This window comes from Diadema antillarum, unplaced genomic scaffold (assembly GCF_040938485.1).
Source record: "Diadema antillarum isolate AM-2024a unplaced genomic scaffold, OU_Dant_1.0 scf00000093, whole genome shotgun sequence".
Lineage (NCBI taxonomy): Eukaryota > Metazoa > Echinodermata > Echinoidea > Diadematoida > Diadematidae > Diadema > Diadema antillarum.
The window spans coordinates 1,937,281-1,959,101 of record NW_027270982.1 but is presented as its reverse complement, the minus strand read 5'-3'; the positions used below and the strand labels follow the sequence as shown (position 1 = coordinate 1,959,101).

The following is a 21,821-nucleotide window of genomic DNA, read 5'->3' as shown; positions in this document are numbered from 1 at the left end:
GCACCCTTGTACAGATATGAGGAGGTTAGCAAATCGATGGATCACGAGCTACATATAGGAGTTAATTAAGCCACTCACAACACAGAGCATATTATATAGAATACTCTGGGACATAAGATATGCAAGACACGCATGCATGAATCAAACTTTGACATGGGAGTACATTACAGAATTATAGTTTGGATGAAATTTTGCACTCAAGATATATCACAAGCAACCAATAACAGGAAAGACAGATTAAATTCCACACGGACCAGAGACAAGGTGTTGTATAATCATGACAATGCAAAACAAGGTGATGATTTGTTTAAACACAAACACACAAAAGCAACACAAAATTTTTAGCAGTAAACACTGAATAATCACAACAGTGCGTAGAAAATCAACACACACCATGCTCATACAAACTAAACAGACATAAAAAACACAGAAGACAGGCAGACAAGACAATTAACATCAAGTTCTACAACTTCCATTTAATTGTGTACAAAAATATAAATTGAATGACTTTGGTGTAACATTACATAATTATGTTAAGTAGCACGTGGCGTGCAAAACTGCATGACATGAGTAACTAGGAGCTGATGCATATTTTGATGTGGATATAAAACACTGGAGTAGGTAGACTAAAGTGTGACATTTTACTAAATGTGAAATGGTGAACCTTGAAGGACAATAGTAAGCCATCATGAAATATATATATATATATATATATATATATATATATATATATATATATATATATATATATATATATATACATGTTTCAATGGCACACTTTTTTGTGTTTGTTAAAGAATGAACAAATATCTTGTGTACATACAAGAATGATTTTGGGAGTGGGCAGCTAGAAATACAACGATCTAAACAAAATGACTGTGTCCTGGAGTGATGTGGGATACTATGTAAGACTCAAGGCACACATGGATGTCACACTGGTCTTCAGTTGAGACTCTGTACCACAGATTTCCATCTTTATTTTTTTTTCCATTTTGTGTTTACTGCAGTCAGTTTGGGCTCTTGTGTATTTTTTTTTAATAATAACAAAAAAATTTCTTTACTATTGCCCACTCAAAGGGGCTGTACAGTACTGGTTGAGGTGGGGATTCATGGTTTTTACATTCCTAAGTGAGATAATGAGAAACATCTTATGAAATATGAAAGAGCATGTAATTTTAAGAAGGATTCAATGTTTATTTGATGAAAATTGGTTTTCAAATGGCTACATGCCCCAACTTTATTAGGATCTCTTTGTTTCGCCTTGTTTTGGGATATCTCGGCCACTTCGAAACTAATTTTCATCCAATAAACTTTTGATACCCCTTAGAATTGCATGCTCTTTGACATCTCATAGAGTGGTTTCTGAATATCTCACAAAATGTTAAAAGCTAAATCTTCACCTCGACCAGAACTGTACACACCCTTCAAACTTTTGATTTAATTTTCCTTCGCTAAGTGATAATCCTTTTTCATAAAAAATGTCTTTATGAATGAAGGGTGTTGCATTGAATGACTCTCGCCAAGTTTGCAACTTTTTTTATTGTTTAAATTTGGAATGAACTGCTGACATAAAAGAAATAATTATTTTGTGCCCACAGCAATCAAACCTTGTAGTGTATTTTTACCAGGGTAAGAAATGATATGTCTTCATTGTGTAGTTAGGATTCAGAAGAAGATATTTCAGTCAATCCCACAACCGTGAAAGATTGCATCAATCAATTAAGTACACGCAACCCTGCCAACGTGAATTTCATTTTGGTCTCTAGCTTGGAATTTGCATGTAGCACTTGCGATATTGCATAGCTTATCCAAGTTTACATGATCAACATACAAATGATTAATATGAGTGAAAAAGATTCATAAATTGCACATTAAAGACAGGCAGAAAATCGGAAAAGATTACCATTTCAAATATTACACTATACAAAATGAAATATATATACACATCACAGTATGTACATGGTGAAATAGTACATGCAAAAATATACACTCTAAATTCTGGAACATGAACCACATCACTTCTACAACAGCTACCTGATAGCCTTAAAATCTGTGAAAAGTTCTAATAGGGAGAATTTGAGCATCTGTTCAAACACTCACGAGCATTAAAAAAAAAGTAATGGCATGTGTATCTTAAAGAGTCAAAGTTTTGCATACCCCTAAGGTGAGAAGCTTGACAAGGGTTTCCCTGGCAACTGATGTATGCAAATTGGATTCTACATCATGAAATGTATGTCACATGAACGAGTGAATTTAATAGCTCCTCCAAATAAAAAAAAAAGCCATTAGGGGAAGGATCCATTCAATTTGAATACATTGGTACGGCAGCTGATTAATGGTAATCCTTGAACCTCAAAACCAGGAACTCCGGATCCCGTGTGATCATTCTTGTGTGCAGAATAACAAGGCAGATGTAAGGTTATTCCAAGAGGGGGGGGGGGGGGGGGTGGTGGGGGTGCACGCTTACAATGTCAAATTTGTTACAGCTTATCTCATGCCCAGGCACCTATATAAATATATATTATAATAGACACACATTGGTTTGTGCAGAGGAAAGGAAACAATACATTCACAACAGACTGGGGAGTGAGCAGATTGCACAGAAAGCTTGCAAAACAGACCTAATACGACTGATTAGATTAAGAAAACGACCGCAGTCACATTAAAGAAATACTATTTCAGACGAGATACATCACTGTTTTCTCGTAACCAAAAGAATCAAACAATCTGCGAGAAAGTTCTGATGAAACTACACATGCTTTTCAGTCATATTGTCACGATAACTTGAAAATAACCTCAATGGAGCAAGACTAATTGACATCTAATAACCTTGAGAACATTTTTAGAGCTTACGGGCAGGAAACAGTCTTGTGACACAGTAATATTTTGGCTGAAATATTCCAAATATTTGTGAGTTGACTAAGTAAATGCACTTACTTGGTATGAAACTACGGAACTGTTTTATATTTGTCACCGAGCATTATAAACACTTGTGATCTACAGTCCCCTACCCCACCCCCAACAACAACAACAAAAAAACCTTCACAAAATGCTACACAAATCCTCACAGATATAAGAAATAACTAATTCAAAATTTGGGCAGTCTGCATCACAATTTCTATCATGAATCCTGTTAGACAAAATACTTCAGGAATCATGATGAAGACCTGAATAATTACACGCACATATATGTACAGCCCATCTTGTTAAACACTTCAACCTACAATAATTTCACTGACAGCCACCAACAGTCAAATAAATTTACACCATATGAATCATGGGTATGCTTTCACGGCAAAATTCTGTCTCATCTCCCTGTACAAGAGGATATGAAAAACTTGGGTTGCATGGGTGCAAAAGGTCCTCATGACATACCATGATGTATCAGTGGAGGGCCCTGACCCAGTTTCGACCTATACCTGACCTCTGACCCTGAGAACTTTTAATTTCAGACCAACTGAGTACCAGTTCACACAATACAATTTGCAGTTTAAAATGTAACAATGTCAATTCACAGTTCTAAACATAAAAGAAGTGATCTAATTGCAAGAAGCAAACAGAGGAAAGAACATAGTGGGGTGCGTCACACTGCGATCAGTAAATAAATCACATTGGTACTGCTTGAAGATGACATACAAATGTGCCTACACAAAACTTCCATGTATCTATAAAGATTAAGAAACAAATATCAAACATAATGCAGGAAGAACTGAAATATTTCTACATGTACACGATTTGTAAACATAAAAGGTCAGAATCCCCGTAGGATAGATCTAGTCCATGCTTTTTTTGCAATTTTCAGTTGCGTATGGTAACACACATCAATATAATGAATGCATGTTGCTACTCATAATTATGTGCAATGTAGACATATTACACCCTTTCCATGCAGTAATATAAGCAACAGATTCGATTCGAACTACATTTGTGAATACTGGCTAATAGGTCTACACACACAAGACAGATTGCATATATCAAGATTTGATGATTGTTGAAGGGCACAGACCCCAAATTCACCAGAATTTCAAAATGGTCACACTGCCTAGAATAGCTTGGCTTGGGGGCTTTATATAGATATGGAGTGCTATGTGTAATGTATTCAATGATTCAACATTTGTTTCTGATTTTTCTTCATTTGCAAAAAAAAATATGCCGCTGCAGTGCTTGCTGAACGAAATAGCGTAAAAAAAGAAATAGCTTAGTGCACAACATTCACCAAAGTGGTACGACATCTCCAACTGTATATCATATACTGTAGCATTCTTTGGTCTGACAGTTGTATATCCATCATCACTGATGCACTACCTACAGTGTATCTGAAAATGTTGAAAAACTTCTAAAACGAGAGACTCCTAAATGCTTTGAAGCAGACTTTTGAACAATCACAAATGTTTTCTGGAAATTATTCACTAAAGTGAGTGAAGGACTCTATAAAGTATGACATGATGTCAATCCTTCAAACATATTTTCTATCCAGTGTGTTGAGAAACCCAAATTGATATTCAGCAATTCTAAAGAGCTACATTTGTATTCCCATAGCAACACGCTTGATCCATTCACGCTTTTTCAACAACACACACAATACAAAATCCCCAAACAATTAGAATGACTCAATATGTGATCATCGATCTTCTTCCTGAACAATGTTTGATGTCATATCAAGTTTTGCTGACAAAACTGCTACTGGCATACGCCAATGTAATGTTAGTGTTCAACAAGAACAGGTTGGTACCTGATCATATACTGTATACGCCATATATCTCACAAATCGCAACTTCCCTGACAATTTAGCGAGCGGTAAAATTCCCATTCGTGGAGAACAGCAAAGGAAAGGAGACATACACACACGCAAGTCACATTCACGTGAAGGTCACAGTTAATAATTTCGCGCTTTTAAATTCGCTAATAGTACCCGACTCGTGAAATGCGTGAAAATAAAAACCTCACGATTTATATGACGTATACGGTAGGTGTTAGTGCCTGGATGCCAACCCAAGGGTAACCCTATGAGGGAGCAAACTTTCTGGATGAAGATATACATGTGTGCATTATTATCATTACCACTTTTTTTTTTTTTTTTGCATGTAGGGCCATAACAAAGCATTGGCCAAATTTTGGCAGGTGATTTCTGGTGCATATTCAAGTGATTTACTTCAGAGCAGAAATGGTGATGCATGTTAACTTGCTCAGTGTTTGCTGGTGTCTCACACTTATGGTATTCAGAGTGTGAAGACAGTTCAATCATTTTGTTCATTTGTTGTTTTTTTTAGGTGGGGGGAGGGGGGAGATCTTGCAGCAAAGTAAGAAATACTGCATCAAACATTTGCCACTGAGGACAGACTGATTTTGCTATAGCACACATTTCCCATAGACACCTGCCCGAGTATTCTCGGGACTCATCCTCAACAGGTTAAAGAACTATGAGGGAAGTGTGATGGGACATGATGGTGAATAGAGTAAATAAATGTACATAGCATGACGTCCGTGGATCTTTTTTTAACGGAATGATATCGATGTACTGCACATCAGATCAGACATTACATTTGTTGCTTTAAATTTTACTGAGTAAAAAAGGTTCAGATGGTAAGGTGTGGAAACAGTGTGCCGAAAAGAGTTCCACACTTTTTTAAAATCTAAAGCTCAGATTTATATCTCAAAATTACCAACATCAGTCCAAAATACTGAATACCTTTCATACAAGTGATATTAGAGTTGTTCTGGAAAATTGTAAGTAAAAAAGTGAGATTTGGGTAAGATCTTTGTAAAAAGTATTAAATGATTTGCATATGACCTTCACTGACTTCAAATTTCACATAAAGCACAAAGTGCCTACAGTAGCCATCAATAATAAAAAAAAGGGGAGTGAAAGACTAAATTTATGAATGTACATATGTGTAGTATATCATCTTCCTTCGCTACTTTCTTATGAAATTTGACTTCATTTCTTTTTTTCACAGCTACCTTTCGTCAATTTGTCAAATATGGGGACAGCTAGTTTTCATGCGGGTCCGAATTTATTTTTAGCCATTTCACAAATTTTAAAGAGACTTTCTAGAACTTGTGACCAGGAAAATATCAATACCATGCTGAGAATCTTGCAGAGTGATTGTCAAACACTCAATGTCTGTTTAATAATCAATGCCTGCTCGTAAGAAATTAAGAGTAAGGTCAGATTTTCGGCATCAAACCTTACTGGTGGAGATGGACAAAGCCGTGAGGTATTGGTGCAATTTTCTGGAGATGCCTTTTATAAAGCAAGGCTTGACGACATAATACAATGATTGACCGGCTCAAAAGCGCCTCAAACATTACTGGTGGAGATGGACAAAGCTGTATGGTATTGGTGCGATTTTCTGGATGTCTTTTCAGTGAGGCTTGATTATACTGACAGGCTCAAAAAGCGCCCTCAAACTTTTGGTTTTGAGATGGCTCTGATTGCATGCAAAGCGACCTGCACCTTGTGCCAGCCGTTGCTGCTCCCGTTTGTCGTCCTCTTCCGCCGCTCGGCGTCTGACTGTAGGTATCGCACCTGGTTCTTCAGCTCCGTGTCCCACACCAGGGCGTAGCTATACTGATGTTCTGGAGAACAGAGGAAGGATAGATAGATAGATAGATGGATAGACAGATAGATAGAAAGACGGTCATATCGATAGATTAATACAGCTGTACATACACAAATAGAAACACAGATGGATGGAAGGATAGATAGACAGAGAGACATAGATATGTAGATAGACAGACAGACAGGCAAAATGACATATAGGTAGATATATAGACAGACAGAAAGACAGATATATACAGGTGTAGATAGACAAGAAGACAGACAGATATAATATATTATGTAGATAGATGCTGGGCATTACAGGAGCTGAGATTCACTAGTGCCTGTCCAAAAGGAGAGCGACTTGGCTCAGTGGATTTGGCATCTCATTCAGATGTAATGTGTCCCAACAAAGTCCAATTTTACATGTGATCTTTGGGTGTGTGAACCTGCTTTCTCATCTGTAAAGGGGGCATAATACGTCTGTCAGATGGGAATATGAAATGTACAATGTATGTTGCACAGTTGCACTTGCTGTAGAACACGGGGATTTGTGTATCAAATATCCCTCTTCCTGTTCTCAAATAAATCCTCCCCTCTGCTCCACATGAATCCATGAATCCTCAAATCGTCAGAGGGTCAGAAATACTGACTTTCTTGGTTCCTTTTGCTGCCAGGAGATGAATCACACAGTTTATCAAGCCTCATATTGGCAGCAAGTCATGAATGGGGAGACTCTTTCTTACTCATTCTGACAGAGATGCACATGCCTTTCACAGCATCACTCAAAAAACAAAGGCAAATTACGTCAAACAGGAAGAGTATGAGTACGAGAACACCCCTAGCTCCCTCACCTGTGTGATGCGAGACGCCTGGCCTGGGAACGAAGCCCATACCTGCTGTCACCATCACCGACTCAGTCTTTCCTACGCCTGATGGATGAGAAGTAGACAAGAAACCAAGTGAGAGAACCATACAATGTACATGTACTACAATCAACCTGGCAAGCAATGCAATGATTTCCATGAAAAATAGTAAAGTTGTGATGTCAAAGAAGTATCTCATTGGCAAACCTGCTTATCTACATTATACCTCATGGTTTGTATGGTACACTGTACATGGGATTCACAAACATTTTCTGAAAATCCTTTAACTAGTTCAGAATTCTTTAAGGTACCGATCAAGATCACTATAAAAAAAGAAGGTCATACACAGTGTACATTTTAATCAATTGCTACATTACCCAACGGAGCGAAGTACATAAATAAAATGAGCTCTTAATGTGCAATTCACACCTTGTGTTTTTCAAGAAGGCCTTTTTCTGAGATAAACTACCAGAAGAGAGCTATGATATCACAAAAACATAATTCTTTGAACATACAAGCTTTTAATACTAATTAATGGTCACAAATATTCCAGCAACTTATTCAGTGACAACCTGCGCGTACCCTTGTGAACAGCTGCGATGGTGCGCAGGTCGGACACGTGTCGGCTGATGACGGTGATCAGCTGGTTGGAGTTGACGTCAATGAGGACCAGCAGACCGGCCGCAGTGCCTACCCACAATGCCGTGCGGGACTGGAGCAGCATGGACTTGATGTCAAAGTCTGAGTTCCGTGCACTGGGGTACTGGTCTCTGTGAGGTGGGGGGGGGGGGGTGGAAGGCGGAAGGGGGAAGGGGGAGTGCAAAAGAGTAAGATGATCCATGCTGTGGAATGTTGGATAGATAAGATGATACTTACATTGTACTTCACTGGCACACTCATTAACTAAAGACAGAAAAAATGCACCAGACCAGTCAAGCAGTACTAATGTGATAATTTTCCAGATTGTGGACTGTACTCCAGACAGGAGATAGACAGCAAGAACAAGCTACCTCTGATATGAGCAGTCAAGATAACATAGCCCTTTCAATACGAAGAATATAGAGAAATCCATAGACAAATTGATAGGAAGATAGCTACATTGACATATAGTTTTAACTAATAATAAGTATAGATATAACTAATAATGAAGATTTATGACCATACAATCAAAAAGAAAGATTCAAACAGCATTCTTTGCAATGCTACTACTCTCCTTCTACATAACACAGATAACATTTCCATAAAAACTGCATATCTCTTTGTTAATGTTTTTTTTTTGACGCCTTATAATCTTTCATCTCGTCCAATCAAAAGGCTTACAGGCATCACTTTCTAACAATATGGGTTCCAACACTGTTGCTGTGTTAAACTTTATCATTGGTACAATGGTCTTTCTGTCGAGAAAAGGTTGGGGGTGGTGTGGGGGTGTGGGTTGCTGAGATGATAATGGATCAAACTTAACGTGGCACTGCTGTTTAACTATAAACAGATAAGATACCAAGATGAGTGCTTGGGAATGCTCCCCGAAAAACAAAACAAGGACCAAAACAAAACAAAGAGCAAAAAAAAAAAAAAAAAAAAAAAAATGAACTCACGAAAGTAGATGTTTCATATCAATGGTGGAGCGCAGCTTCTGTTTGCCTGTGTCCCACACCTCAATCTCACTGCTGTTGCGGCGACACAGCCAAAGGAACTTGTCCATGGCGACGCTTTTCACCAAACCAAGCCTCCTGTCGGTGATTCCATTTTACAGCATGACAAGAAATATAATGATTGGAAAGAAATTCAATCTAACCTGGACTTTCACAGGTATGAAGTCCATCTCTATTAAAGGGGATGGCTAGTAACTGATCAGTGGGAATCAGTGGGAATGCTGGAGGATGATTGTTCCAATCCTTGTGGGATTCATTTAAGAGTACATTACATATCTATTGTTGTGTGGAAATTATTTGCTTCAGAATGGTCTCATATTCAAGTAATGTGCAGTTTAATGTTTCCAGGGTAGCGTGCCTGGTCAGTGACGGGGCATTAATCTGCACATTACTTGAGTATGAGACCGTTCTGAAGCAAATAGTTTTCACACAACAGTAGATATATAATGTACTCTTATATGAATCCCACAAGGATTGGAACAATCATCCTCCAGCATTCCCACTGATTCCCACTGATCAGTTACTAGCCATCCCCTTTAAAGTTTATGATTAACATTATCATTGTAGCAACTATGAGATTATTAACACCAACAATTCACCAAATTGTTAATGCTAGTACATGTATATTCATTGCATTTAACTGTACATACATGTAATTTATCATATTTTCTCAAGCAATGGTCACTCGAGTGGACACATTATGATCCACATGAGAATTAAAAAGAGACTGGACACACCAATCTCACTCACTGTCCATCTATCAATTCCTTTGACCATTATAGGCAACTCTGTCCAATGAGAGGGCATTCTTTCTGCATTCTTTTTGTTTAATGTTTTCACCCTATACAAATCATACAATTCTGTTAGAGATGACAGACAAAAGATTCTCACAATAAGCATGAAAAGATAAGAGCAATAATAGTAGGAGTGTAGTAATAATAATGATAGTAACGTCAATGATGATGACACCAAAAACAGCAAAATTTATAATGATGATGATGATATTATGAACTGCAACATAGTGACTGTACAATGCGGCAACTCTCCTGCCAACTTGTGTTGGTAATGCCATATCAAGGGTTCACATGTCACTGTCAGTTACAAATTTGACTTTCTTTTTTTTTTGCTCGTTTACCGTGGGTCCTTGGTTGTCTCGGGTCGGCTGTGCTCCAGCTGGGTGTCTTTCTTGAGCTGTTTGAGGGTCAGGGACACGACCTTGTCCCCCACACCGACCCACAGCCGGCTGTTGGTCAGGTACGAGCACTTGACCGGTTCGTGGGGTGTCCCGACATTAATGATCTGCTCCGGCCGGCAGTCCTTGTCCTAGCACACAAACAAATGGCAAGAATTTGACAAAAGAGGAAAAATATGATGACATTACACCAATAATAACCTACTCTATCTCTCTGCTTTGTACTCTTTCGTGAGTCTGAATTTTCTTTCTCATTGGTGCATTTGAGCATGTAATATGCATGTTGGCAAATCAATAACATAATATGCAACTTTTTTTTTCATACGTGTAATTTCTAGATGTTGACACACCAAATTTCTAGAACTGTATATACACAATGTACATTTGTACATGGAAATTAAATGTTTCATCTGCATGTCCTTCAATAACATGGATTTTTATTTACAAAAGCAAATAATCACTCATGACATTCGTAAATGCAGAGACTTCTTGAATATTTTTAGTGCTACACCAATGGAAAATAACAAGGATCTCTGTTACTTCACATTGTCAAAAACAAAAGTAGCAGTTTCCAAGACAACAGCTGGGCACAAGCCAAAACATAGCAAACTACTATATCAAACTGGTTGGTTGTTTTTTAAGAAATGATAATGTTGCATGTCATGCATGACTATAAACAGACAAAGGGTCTGTAACGAGTCATTTATTGATGGTTTCTGGAATTTCTTCCAGCAGATCACTCGGTGACACTTACCGTTCTGAGTTTCTTGGCAGGAAAGACGGCAATCGTCCCGTTTGCCAGTCCAGCAAACACCTTACCCTCATCCCTCCTCCTGCAGATGAAGATGAAACACAAAGAATGTGTGAGGATGTGTTGAGCTCCTAACCCTTCTTGTGTCAGGATCTTTGGACAATGTGTACAAGCCTATAAAATTTTTCTGGGCCAATCAGCACTCAAAGCACATAAAGGGTTAAGGATCATCAACCATCTCTACCAATCAGAAAGCCCATGGTTCAAACCCTGATGTGGCACTGGCAGCTTTGATAAAACCCTACATCCAAAATATCCTTCTAGACCAGGGTGTCGCATAGTAGAGATCTAAATGTTACTGGCGTGGGAGAGAGCATGTGTGAACTGGATTAAAGTAGCTAAGCTTGAGTGGTAGCGAGTTTGATAGAAGAGTGAGTGCAGTGCAGGTTTCATCTTGATTTCAGTGATGCATGGGGATAGCATGGTATGCTGAAGTGTTTACAGCACTATGACATTGTCATGATATCCAACACCTTACTCATTGCACTCAGCAATGTACTCACATGGCTTGCCATAATAAGCAAAGCTTGGTTTCTAGAACTTTACACATTACACTCATAGTTGCCCCTTGGCTGGCATGATAGGCAAAGCATGTTTTCTCTAATCTTACACATTTTATTGATCGATATCCCAGGCTCATCATCACATGTACATGCACAGCATGACATGCTACAATGTATATAAAACACAGAAAAAAAATGTATTGTCATCAAGCTAATGAAAAAAAAAAAACCCATGGCTGTCTACTTTTAAACACTTAACACATTACACTGATCACTGATCTTACTTGGCTTGCCATGAAAGGCAGAGCACGGCGTCTGCTAGCTGTGGTACGGAGTGCCTGACCTGGTACGGGCAGGATGTCACGTCAATCACGCACAGCTCGCACGATTGGGTGCCCACTATCATGGTGTTGGGTCCCACGGCAACCATGCAGAGGGCCCGCCCCTTCTGAATCACCATGCCCTGGGAGAGAGAGACAGAGACGGATGGAAGAGGAAATAATGGTGTCGGCACTTTCCCATTGGTGTAGATTTCTTGATAGCAGTCTTTCATTCCGTGTTAAGTAGACTGAGGAAAGAGTTATACACTACAAATGTCTTCTGTTGCTTAGAAAGAGTTTAAAACTTTATTAACTCGCAGCAGCTATTGCATACGTAAAGGTTTGAATGGGGTCGTTGTCCTTGTGTGACAAAAGCTTATTCTACATAATCAGAATTTTCTTTGTATAGGTCTTCAATATGTACACACATGTATGCATCGTACAATTAGAAATGTAGAGTGATTACTGCATCGGTGAGAGAGACTGTGCTCCTATCTTCACCTACCTGCACAGCAGCATCCTGCTCAATGCCATTGAGGAGAAACCAGGAAAACATGGTGGAATTCTTCTCACCTCCAGCCAGCCAGATCTCTATTCTCTCCTCGTCATCCTTCTGACAGTACTGAGGGCCCAGATCACAAAGAGAGACAAAAAATATTAATAACATCACAGGTACAAAACAGTAATGATTTACTGCGCAAACAATGAAGACAAATCTTGACGCTTCGAAGCATCAGCTCACGTATACACATGTACATGCACTACAAATTTAATTTAAATTCAGAATTTAATTCATTTAATTCATTTTTCAAACAAAATTCTGTTGTAATATTTATTTTCACTAACCTATGAAAGTTTTCTGTATGTTTCCTAGCTGTCTCTTATCTATGGAGCCAAGTCTCGGGCAGATTCTTTTTCACATGACACATTTCATTTGACATATCTATATGTGCTGAACACAGTGTTCCACACTTACATTGTTGTCAACATACATATGCAACTACATAATCTCCTCTAATACAATCAGATACATCTGAATAAAGGCTCATTAATATTGTTTTATCGATAACCAACTCTTGAAATCACTTGATTTTTAGCAGCGAGCAAAGAAGCACAATCCACAACAATTTCAGTAAATGATCAGGCACAAAAGTGCACTGCCGATAACGGAAAGTTGTGAAGTAACAATCATCATCATCATCATCATCATCATGACAATGATGATGATGATGATGATGATAATAATCATGGGATCTATAGCATATAGAGAGTAAACAATGATATGATGACCCACCCTGACTGCCTGGCACTCAACATTGATGCCGTTGAGGAGTGGAAAGACGTGTTTGAGACATAACATCTCGGCTGAACTCAGTCTCTCAAAGGCCTCCTGAGACTGCAGGGGATATGGGGGGGGGGGGGGGGGGTTAAAAAACAAAGATAACAGCCTTCATATGTGATCATTCAAATCCATTGTCACTCAAAAAATACATAGGTCAAGTCCAATATATTGAACTGAATCATTGCAAAACAACTGTTAAGATTTAAGTATTTCTTCTGAAGCTGTACCATAGGATGCTGAATAACTTATTTTAATTCTCAGAAATAACAAATGTTTTTGTCTTATCAGAGAAAGAGAAGTTTTTTTGTTTTTTTTCCCAGAAATACAGAGACTTTATTCACACAGCACACATTTCAAGTCCCATATATGAGAAACGTAAAACTGAATTATAACAAATGATTTTATTTTCTTTGAAGCTGTGAACCACAGGATGCTACAAATGTGAACGATTTGTTCTTGTTATCATAAATACATTGTATCTTATATCTTTTTTTTTTCAGAGAAAGTGAAGTTTCGTTTCAGAACTATAAAGACTTGATGTTAACGCATTTCAATTCCAGAATTGCACACAAATATGACATTATAATAAATATACTTTGTATGTTACAGTGTACATCCTTTCTAGTGCAATATCTCTGCATGTAATGTATATAATATGTTGTCGTAACAGTTTCTAAATACTACTAGCACAGCATTAAGTTCACAACATCAGCATGTTTCTTGTAACAGTTTTGTGTGCAGCTAAGATTTTCCAAAGGTCATAGGACTCACCGTTGGCCTGCTCTCTGGGACATGCTCGGTGCAGTGGTCGATGAGTTCTTGGAGGTCGGGCCATGGGGGAACTCCCTTCCCACAGATAGGAGGTAGGTGTTGGCCCTGTACAGCACAGACAAACCAATCAGCAGAGCTTTCATTCATCATTTCAATCTAACAGTCATTTCACAGCTAAATTCTACACACATTTCTTAAAGTTCTGATAAAATATGCAAATGAAGCCTTCACCATAGATGGCCCAGGCTTTAAAAAAGGTGGTTTTCTCAAAAGCTACATGTAGGATAGGCAGGAGTCTCAGCAAAACAAATAGGAAAGGGCAACTCTCACTACTAGGCCATGTGATGAGGGAAAATACAAAGATCTTGAGAGCCAAAATATTGACTGGACACATAGAAGGAAAGACGGACGTAATGTAGACAGTGAGAGATATTTCTCAGACAGACAGTGGCACGGAGCAAGTCTAACGCCCTCATCAACAGCACTCAACAACAAACAAACGAGGTTTGGAAAACCACAATCACCTGAATTTTGACAGAACAAGTTGCAATGCATGCAAAGCCCTATTAAATCAAATAAAATTAAATTCAAATTTCATCTCCAGCATTACAAATTCTTTAGAATACAGCAATTACAACAAATTAGTATATGCAAAATATATATGAACATATATTTGAAAGTGAAAGAGAAAAATGAGGACGTGCATAACCTGTATGAAGCTAATTGTTCAAAATCATTGTGTTCTTCATTCAATTAAGTACAGGCCACCAAGGGTTGCATCAGCTCACTAGTGTACTGGACAAGAGAGGCCCATGCAAAAGACAAGTTTGTAGAGATGTCGGCAACTCAATTAATTGGATGTAAGAGAGAAAAAAAATGTATACTCAAGCACACAAATAATCTAGGAAACAAAAGCATACACAGGACAAAACAAAACAGGACAAAATAGGATAAGTCTCACCTTGATGACTGCTTCATCGATCTCTGTCCTAAACTCCAGCTCCTCAAATGGCTTGTGTCCTTCCATGACCAACTCATAGAGAAGAATACCAAAGGAATAGATGTCCACCTGGCAGGGAACGAAATGCAAGGATCAAGACTTGTGGGTTGTTTTCACAGAAAACTTCTTTTAAGGCAATACCAAAATCAGGTGTGAATGCTTTGCAGGGCAACAATACCATTTTTCTGCCACTTTTCACTTCAAAACAAAATGTAGAACAAACAGTAGACATCAAGTAGACATGGGAAATAACAGATGAACCCCCCCCCCCCACCCCCAAAAAGTCATAATACAACAGATTTGCACAAATTAGATAACAGAGTTGAAAAAAGACAAAGGACAGTAGAGATACTGTAAAAGTGGAAATTTTCTCGGTGTTGAAATTATCACGCATTTCACATGACCAAAAACTAGCACGAAAATAGCACGCGAACGTTTTTGCTTGTTGCATGTTCCAGTAGTTGATGTCTTGATTCCGCAGAATTAAAAACACGCCAAACTCTCCTTGCCTGGCCGAGCGTAAAAAATTAGTCGCGCAAAAATATCCACTTTTACAATATTGGATTGCACAAACAGAAAAGATACAGCTTGTAAAGGAACACATAAAAAAAAAAAGATGTGTGAAAAAAGTTGAGGATCAAAGAAACCAATGAGCGGAATAAGCACGAGGATGTTTTCATGTATACACATCTGAAAAGTTACAGACACTTTAATATTTTATACTAAAGTCAATCAGTGAATTTGAAAAACATTAAATATTGTTGTGCAAACTAATATTGCTCTTAAAAGTTTGCTGACCTCTGTGTTATAATTGCTGTTGCCACGGATGACCTCTGGTGCCCTGTAACCAGGTGTACCCTCAGATGACTTCAGGCCATAGGGAGTGGCAAACCTGGAGATGCCGTAGTCTGAGATCTTGGCGTTTTGCTGCAAAAAAAGTGAAAAATGAAAGAAAACTATTAAATGGAGATATTACTAAAGATATCTTCTTGATGATACAGTTGGAGAATAAGCAGTCGTCTGTTTAAATAAACAGCAGCATATGTACAAGCATTTCGTATCTCATGGCAGGCATACAGGTGTATGTGGTTCATTGATTGCTTTACTCTAGTTCGTGTCATATCTGATCATGATGCTTGTCTAGAAGATGATACAAATTTAGGCATTAAATCCAGAAGACACACAGAAAAAGTAAGATTTGCACATTTAATGCAACAGAGAACATACAATGTATTATGAAATCCTCACAAACAGGTTCTGTACAATTTTTCTGTTATTTCTAAACTATGTTTTTTATCATTATTACAATTATTAGCACTATTCAAATGTTTTTGTTGTTTTGTAGAGGGTTTGAGCTTTTATGTGCATCCAGTCAAATACTTAATTTAAAGAACATCCCCATTGCTAATTTTGGAAACCGAGGCTCATGTAACAGCCAAGGATTCTAAAGCAGAGTTTCTACAGTACCAAGATTCTCTTACCAGCATTCCAAGAGCTAGAGAGAAGATGAGGACATTGTCAGGCTTCAGGTCTCGGTACACTATCCTGTTCTTGTGCAAAAATGCTAGTCCCTCTGCCACCTGTTTAAATGCAAACAAATATAAGAATACAAAATTAAAATGCCACAAGTTTCTAAGTAAGAGCGATCTATTTCACACCAAGGGTCTTCTTTCATTAAATATGTCATGGTGATGATTCTTGATGGAATGGTGACTTTATATGGTGACAACCAATCATGCAGGAGGATTCTTGCCACTGAAGAAAGAGTGGCTATCAAAGCAACTTTTCCTAGAAGCAACGAGTGGCTTACTTGACTCGAGTGTATGAAGCAGAACAAAATACAACCTAGCCATGTTGACAAGTAACACTTCAACTCTGCAATCACCGGACACTGGGAGTCATGGTTGCAGAGTTATTGCTTTCTGTGATATAAACGCAATAACTGTTATTACTGTGACATGATTTTTTCCCCATCAAATATAACCAAAATGGTTCGAAAAGAGGAGAATACAACCCCCAATATCTTCGATCTAATGTGAATTTTTGTTTTCCCCAAATCACCATCGTTGTTATTGGCATTGGTATCAGCATCATCACTATCAAATTATATTCTTCTTCTTCATTAATCATCAATGTCGATATCACTGTTACCATTATCTTCTTTATCACCATCATCACTACCACCACCACCACCACCACCACCAACACCATCAACACAGTCATCATCATCACCACACCCATCATCATCATCACCATCATCACTGTCACCATTACCGTCACCATCATTATCATCATCATCACTATCATCACTACCATCATCATAATCATCATCATCATCCTCATCACTGTATCTCCTAACACCAAAATTATCATGGCAATGGCCACAATGACTATCATCCATCAGTATTCAAGCTACAGAAACTGTATCACCATGACACCAATCCACTCAACCTCACCTGCATGGCAATGCGGTGCTGAAGGCTGCGGTTCTTGATACGCCCGTTGCTGAGGAGGGTGTTGAGGGAGCCAAGAGGGGCCAGCTCCATCACCAGGATGCGGGGGTTAATGCCCACTCCCTCCATGGAGACCAGACTTGGATGTTGGAGATGTCTCAGGACTGTCACCTGGTGAAGTTGAAGAGGACAAGAAAATCACCAGGTTTTCATCAAGGGTTTAAGATATGGTGAAGTTAAACATCACACCTTCCTATGTAAGTAATCTATCTTCATTTTGATTTAAACTGAAATGTTTGATACAGAAGTCAAAACTCCATCTAAATATAAAGAAGCAGACCTCTTGTTTATCTTTTCTTTTTTCCCATTATGCTCACATACATTGTAGGTCGTGGTGTGCTCAGAGTATGTGAAGATTGACAGCGGTATCAAATTATTGCAACTTTCTCACTGGTGATATCAGCACTACACACTTGATGAGTCGATGTGAGGAAAAGAAAAGAATGAAACTTCACTCATCTTAGTGGTTGAAAAATTCAGTCATCAGTTCTATGAAGAAATTTACAGTTTAAGTTGATGGTGATTTGATACCAGATTGAGCAGTTTTGTTCTATTCTGCCACCAAGATGATAGAGAAGAGGAAACTGCTTTCCTTCACCTTGAAATTCACTAATGCTGTTTACTAATTAACCCTTTCTGTACCAGGGACTTTGAACATTGTGTACAATGCTATGTGGTTATGAGTGCCAACTGGCACTCCAAGCACACAATCAGTTATCTGAAAAATATCTACAATCCTCTCGAGAGAAGACGATTAATGAACCAAAGCTGAATTTGTACAAACCTCCTGGCGGAGAAGTCTATGAGGATGGCTGTCTCCTCCGGCATGACTGAAGACCTTAACAGCAACAGCCTGGTCCAGTGAGAAGAGGGCAGGGTGGAGTGGGGAAGGAAGGAAGGAAACAGAATATGAGACTTTCATGATAATCAGCTGGATGTGAACACTGCTGTGCCTTAAGCTATGGCCACGAAATAAATGGCAACCTTGACTCGCAGACGTTAATTCCAGTGAAAGTTACTCAAATGACAGAATTACTGTATTGTTGAACAATGTCTTTAAGAAGAAAAATCAATCATGCATATTACCGTAGACCGCAGGCCATCTGCTCCATAGAATATGAAGCCATACAATCTAATGTTGCCACAAATCCCCAAAATTACATTATAGTCCATTGCTACTAACTGTAGATATATAATAACCAAAGAATAAAAACTTGGTGGGATTAATCTCAATATTGAAGTGAAGTTTTGATTGCTACCTTGTCACGGTATGTTGCTCTGTACACAGATCCAAAGCTTCCCTCTCCGAGAACCATTTCCTGTCTGTAGAACAAAGAAGACATACAATGTACATGTATCATCTCCTTAACCCACTGAAGACTAGTTCCAAGTATACTAGGGCAGGTGTCTGTGGGAAATGCGTGTTACAGCAAAATCAGCTTGTCCTCAATGGGTTAATAATAAGCATAATCAATGTATACTACATGTATATAATCAAAGCCTAGTGATGTTTGTGTCTGGACTTATATTCCATGGCCACTAGAAAAGCGCCTCAATGCTTATGAGCAGGCTGCCATGAGACTAATGGTTTCCAAGTCCCCACTGATAGACTACCAGATAATGAGGATAAAGTGTCTTGCCTCGGGGCACGACTGCTGATGAACGGCGGACTTGAACCAGGGACGTCACAATTGAGAATCTGTGGGCTCACCCACAGAGCCACTTGACAACGGCTGCTCACAGTGCTTTATAATTTTGTTTGTTTCTTCAACAGGTACACCTGTAAGTACATTGTGTATACTGTAAAAGTGGAAATTTTTGCAGTGTGAAAATTTTCGCCCATTTCAGCAACCAGAAGCTAATGTGAAAATAAAGGCACGCAAATATTTTTGCATGTCATATGTTTCAGCGAATAGTACCGATGTGTTGGCTCAGTGAGTAGAGCGGCTGCCCTCACAATCGGGAGGTCGTGGGTTCAAACCCAGGCCGCGTCATACCAAAAGACGTTAAAAGATGGGAGTTGCTGCTACCTTGTTTGCCGTTCAACAGTTGAAAAGGTTAGAGCAACGTCGATCTGGCGCTGCTCAGTGGCTGCCGGGCCCACGATCAATTGGGCAAAATGAATTACCATTCTTGGACAATAAAATTTGGAGTTTATATCCAAAACAATTATTATCATTATTATTATTATAATGTCCTGATTCTGCAGATTTAAAAACACACAAAATTCATCCTACCCGGCCGAGCGTAAAAAATTAATCACGAGAAAATATCTACTTTTACAGATAACTGCAATAAAAGCCTAAGTCTCTTTACTGAGGATAACATACATTTGTATTGTGAAGTACCTGATTGCTGGGTCCATGGATATTTGTAATATAAAGTTCAGATGATTCAGATGTGAATGGAAATTACACGATTTCATGAGTTAAGCTAAAAGCACATTTTAATACCTTTGGCGGAAATTCAGCTTCACTGGGTCGATCAAGAACTTGTCCTCCAGATCCGCTAGCATCACATCAGGAGCCTGTTGTATACGTGTTCAAAAATTTGATTTGATTCAATACTTCTGATTCATACTTGCTTGTCAAATTTAGCATGTAGCCATGTAACCATGTAACACAATTTGCATGCTTGTGTGTGTAAAGTATACTGTAAAAGCTTTTATTTTCACAAGGGTTTAATTTTCGTGAATTTCGTGAACCACGGTTGGATCTCATTTTTAACAACGCGAAAATGTCTCAATGCACTTGGGTGATAGTACATTTACATTCGCGCTGGTGTCAATCTGTAAAAACAACACCTCGTGAAAATGTCTATGACCTCTTTATTCGCAAAAATATCTGTATGCAAAAATAACAACGTATATTGTATGTGTGTGCTTGTGTGTACTCACATAGATTCATTTACAGAAAACTAGAGTACAATTGCTTTTATTCCATCATGCTCATGGGGTACAAAATAAAACAGGAGAAAACAATACAGTTCCCCACAAATCACTGTGTGTGTTTGTGTGTGTTCACATTTTATGGGAAATCACAGAGACTACCGGTACTGTATACACCAAATATTTAACAAGTCTAAATTTTTGCAAATCAGGACTTCCTGACAATTTGGCGAGTGGTTAAATTCGCGATTGTGGAGTATAGTACTGATTACACAAATATATGCGTGCATCTCATGTTCTTGTTAGGATGAGTTAATAATTTTGCGTGTTTTGAAATTTGCGAATAGCACCCAACTCGTGAAATGTCGCGAAATATTCGGCATATACAGTAAGTATATGCAGACTGCAAAGGAAGGCTTAAGGATATATATTTGAGTTCCATGCATCTTTAACAGAAGACCGCAGAGGAGAAGGGACAAAAATTGTGTTGCATTGAGATCAAGACCAAACATGAAGGAAGTGTAGAAAAACAAATTCACTCCGAGAGGGATACTGTAAAACATGATATATTCGCGGCACGAAATTTTCGCGAATTGGAGCCGACTGCCTTTTTCGTGGCAAGAAATTTTTGCGAATTGCCTCTTGCGTTCAATGCATATAGCATACATAAGAAATTTCGTGTGCATTTTAATTTCGCGAATCTTGGCGCTCGTGAAATTTGCGAAATTACAATGCACACGAACATTTCTCGTTTTACAATATGATGAGAAACTCACCAGGATGTGGATAGGGACTTTCTTGGAAGGGTGGTTGGGGCAGGTGGCAGTGTCACTCACTTCCGACTGCTTCATCAGATCGTCAATGGAATGGCGATATGGTGGATCGACTACGAAATATACCATATTTTGTGATGCGCCATGAAATCACTGACAGATGTTTAATCATAATCATAATGACACTTAATTTCTTATCTTGTCCAATGACAGACAGTTGGTTGATGCTCTCTCATTATTTACTCCTCCTTTTAAACTTCATTCTGAATTTTGTTCTAATCCTGAAATTTACATTACATTTTGTCATCTGGTAGATCTTTTATTTTTACAGTTATTTCATGAGATTGAGAGTTTGTCAAGCATATATGTATGTTAATTTTACATCCAAAGAGCATATACAGTGCTGTACTAACCTTTTATATGCCCAGGCTTGATAGCTTGATTGTGAAGCTTTTCTCACCAGCATTCAGTAATCCATTCAAACTTTCTAGTTGCAAAGTTATAAAGCGAACTCGGGTGTAGCAATGTGTTTTGGTCAAACAGGAAGGCCTTAGTGACAAAAGGATTAAGGGGATTACGTTCCCTATATTCATTGTTAATAAATTTTCAGACATCTGTGCCAATTGGCAGAGAAATCAATCCAGTGTACA

The 21,821-nt window shown here is 38.4% G+C and overlaps 2 protein-coding genes across 2 annotated transcripts in view; one reads left to right on the top strand and one right to left on the bottom strand.

Moving 5' to 3' along the window:
- Nucleotides 1-21,821, top strand: part of LOC139718362 (origin recognition complex subunit 5-like) — a 299,115-nt gene that overhangs the window by 50,782 nt on the left and 226,512 nt on the right. The gene's annotated exons all lie outside the window — the stretch shown is intronic.
- The window catches only part of LOC139718367 (leucine-rich repeat serine/threonine-protein kinase 2-like), a 159,747-nt gene that overhangs the window by 4,248 nt on the left and 133,678 nt on the right, over nt 1-21,821 (bottom strand). Inside the window, exons 55-72 of the mRNA XM_071629838.1 lie at nt 21,175-21,284; nt 19,965-20,038; nt 18,771-18,834; nt 18,296-18,364; nt 17,455-17,622; nt 16,480-16,578; nt 15,797-15,925; nt 14,960-15,067; nt 13,999-14,103; nt 13,180-13,281; nt 12,391-12,507; nt 11,850-12,028; nt 11,006-11,084; nt 10,195-10,382; nt 9,003-9,137; nt 7,990-8,177; nt 7,396-7,473; nt 6,458-6,579 (exon numbers count right to left, since the gene is read on the bottom strand). Coding sequence (XP_071485939.1) covers nt 6,458-6,579; nt 7,396-7,473; nt 7,990-8,177; nt 9,003-9,137; nt 10,195-10,382; nt 11,006-11,084; nt 11,850-12,028; nt 12,391-12,507; nt 13,180-13,281; nt 13,999-14,103; nt 14,960-15,067; nt 15,797-15,925; nt 16,480-16,578; nt 17,455-17,622; nt 18,296-18,364; nt 18,771-18,834; nt 19,965-20,038; nt 21,175-21,284 — 2,114 coding nt within the window. The remainder of the gene's footprint in view (nt 1-6,457; nt 6,580-7,395; nt 7,474-7,989; nt 8,178-9,002; nt 9,138-10,194; nt 10,383-11,005; nt 11,085-11,849; nt 12,029-12,390; nt 12,508-13,179; nt 13,282-13,998; nt 14,104-14,959; nt 15,068-15,796; nt 15,926-16,479; nt 16,579-17,454; nt 17,623-18,295; nt 18,365-18,770; nt 18,835-19,964; nt 20,039-21,174; nt 21,285-21,821) is intronic.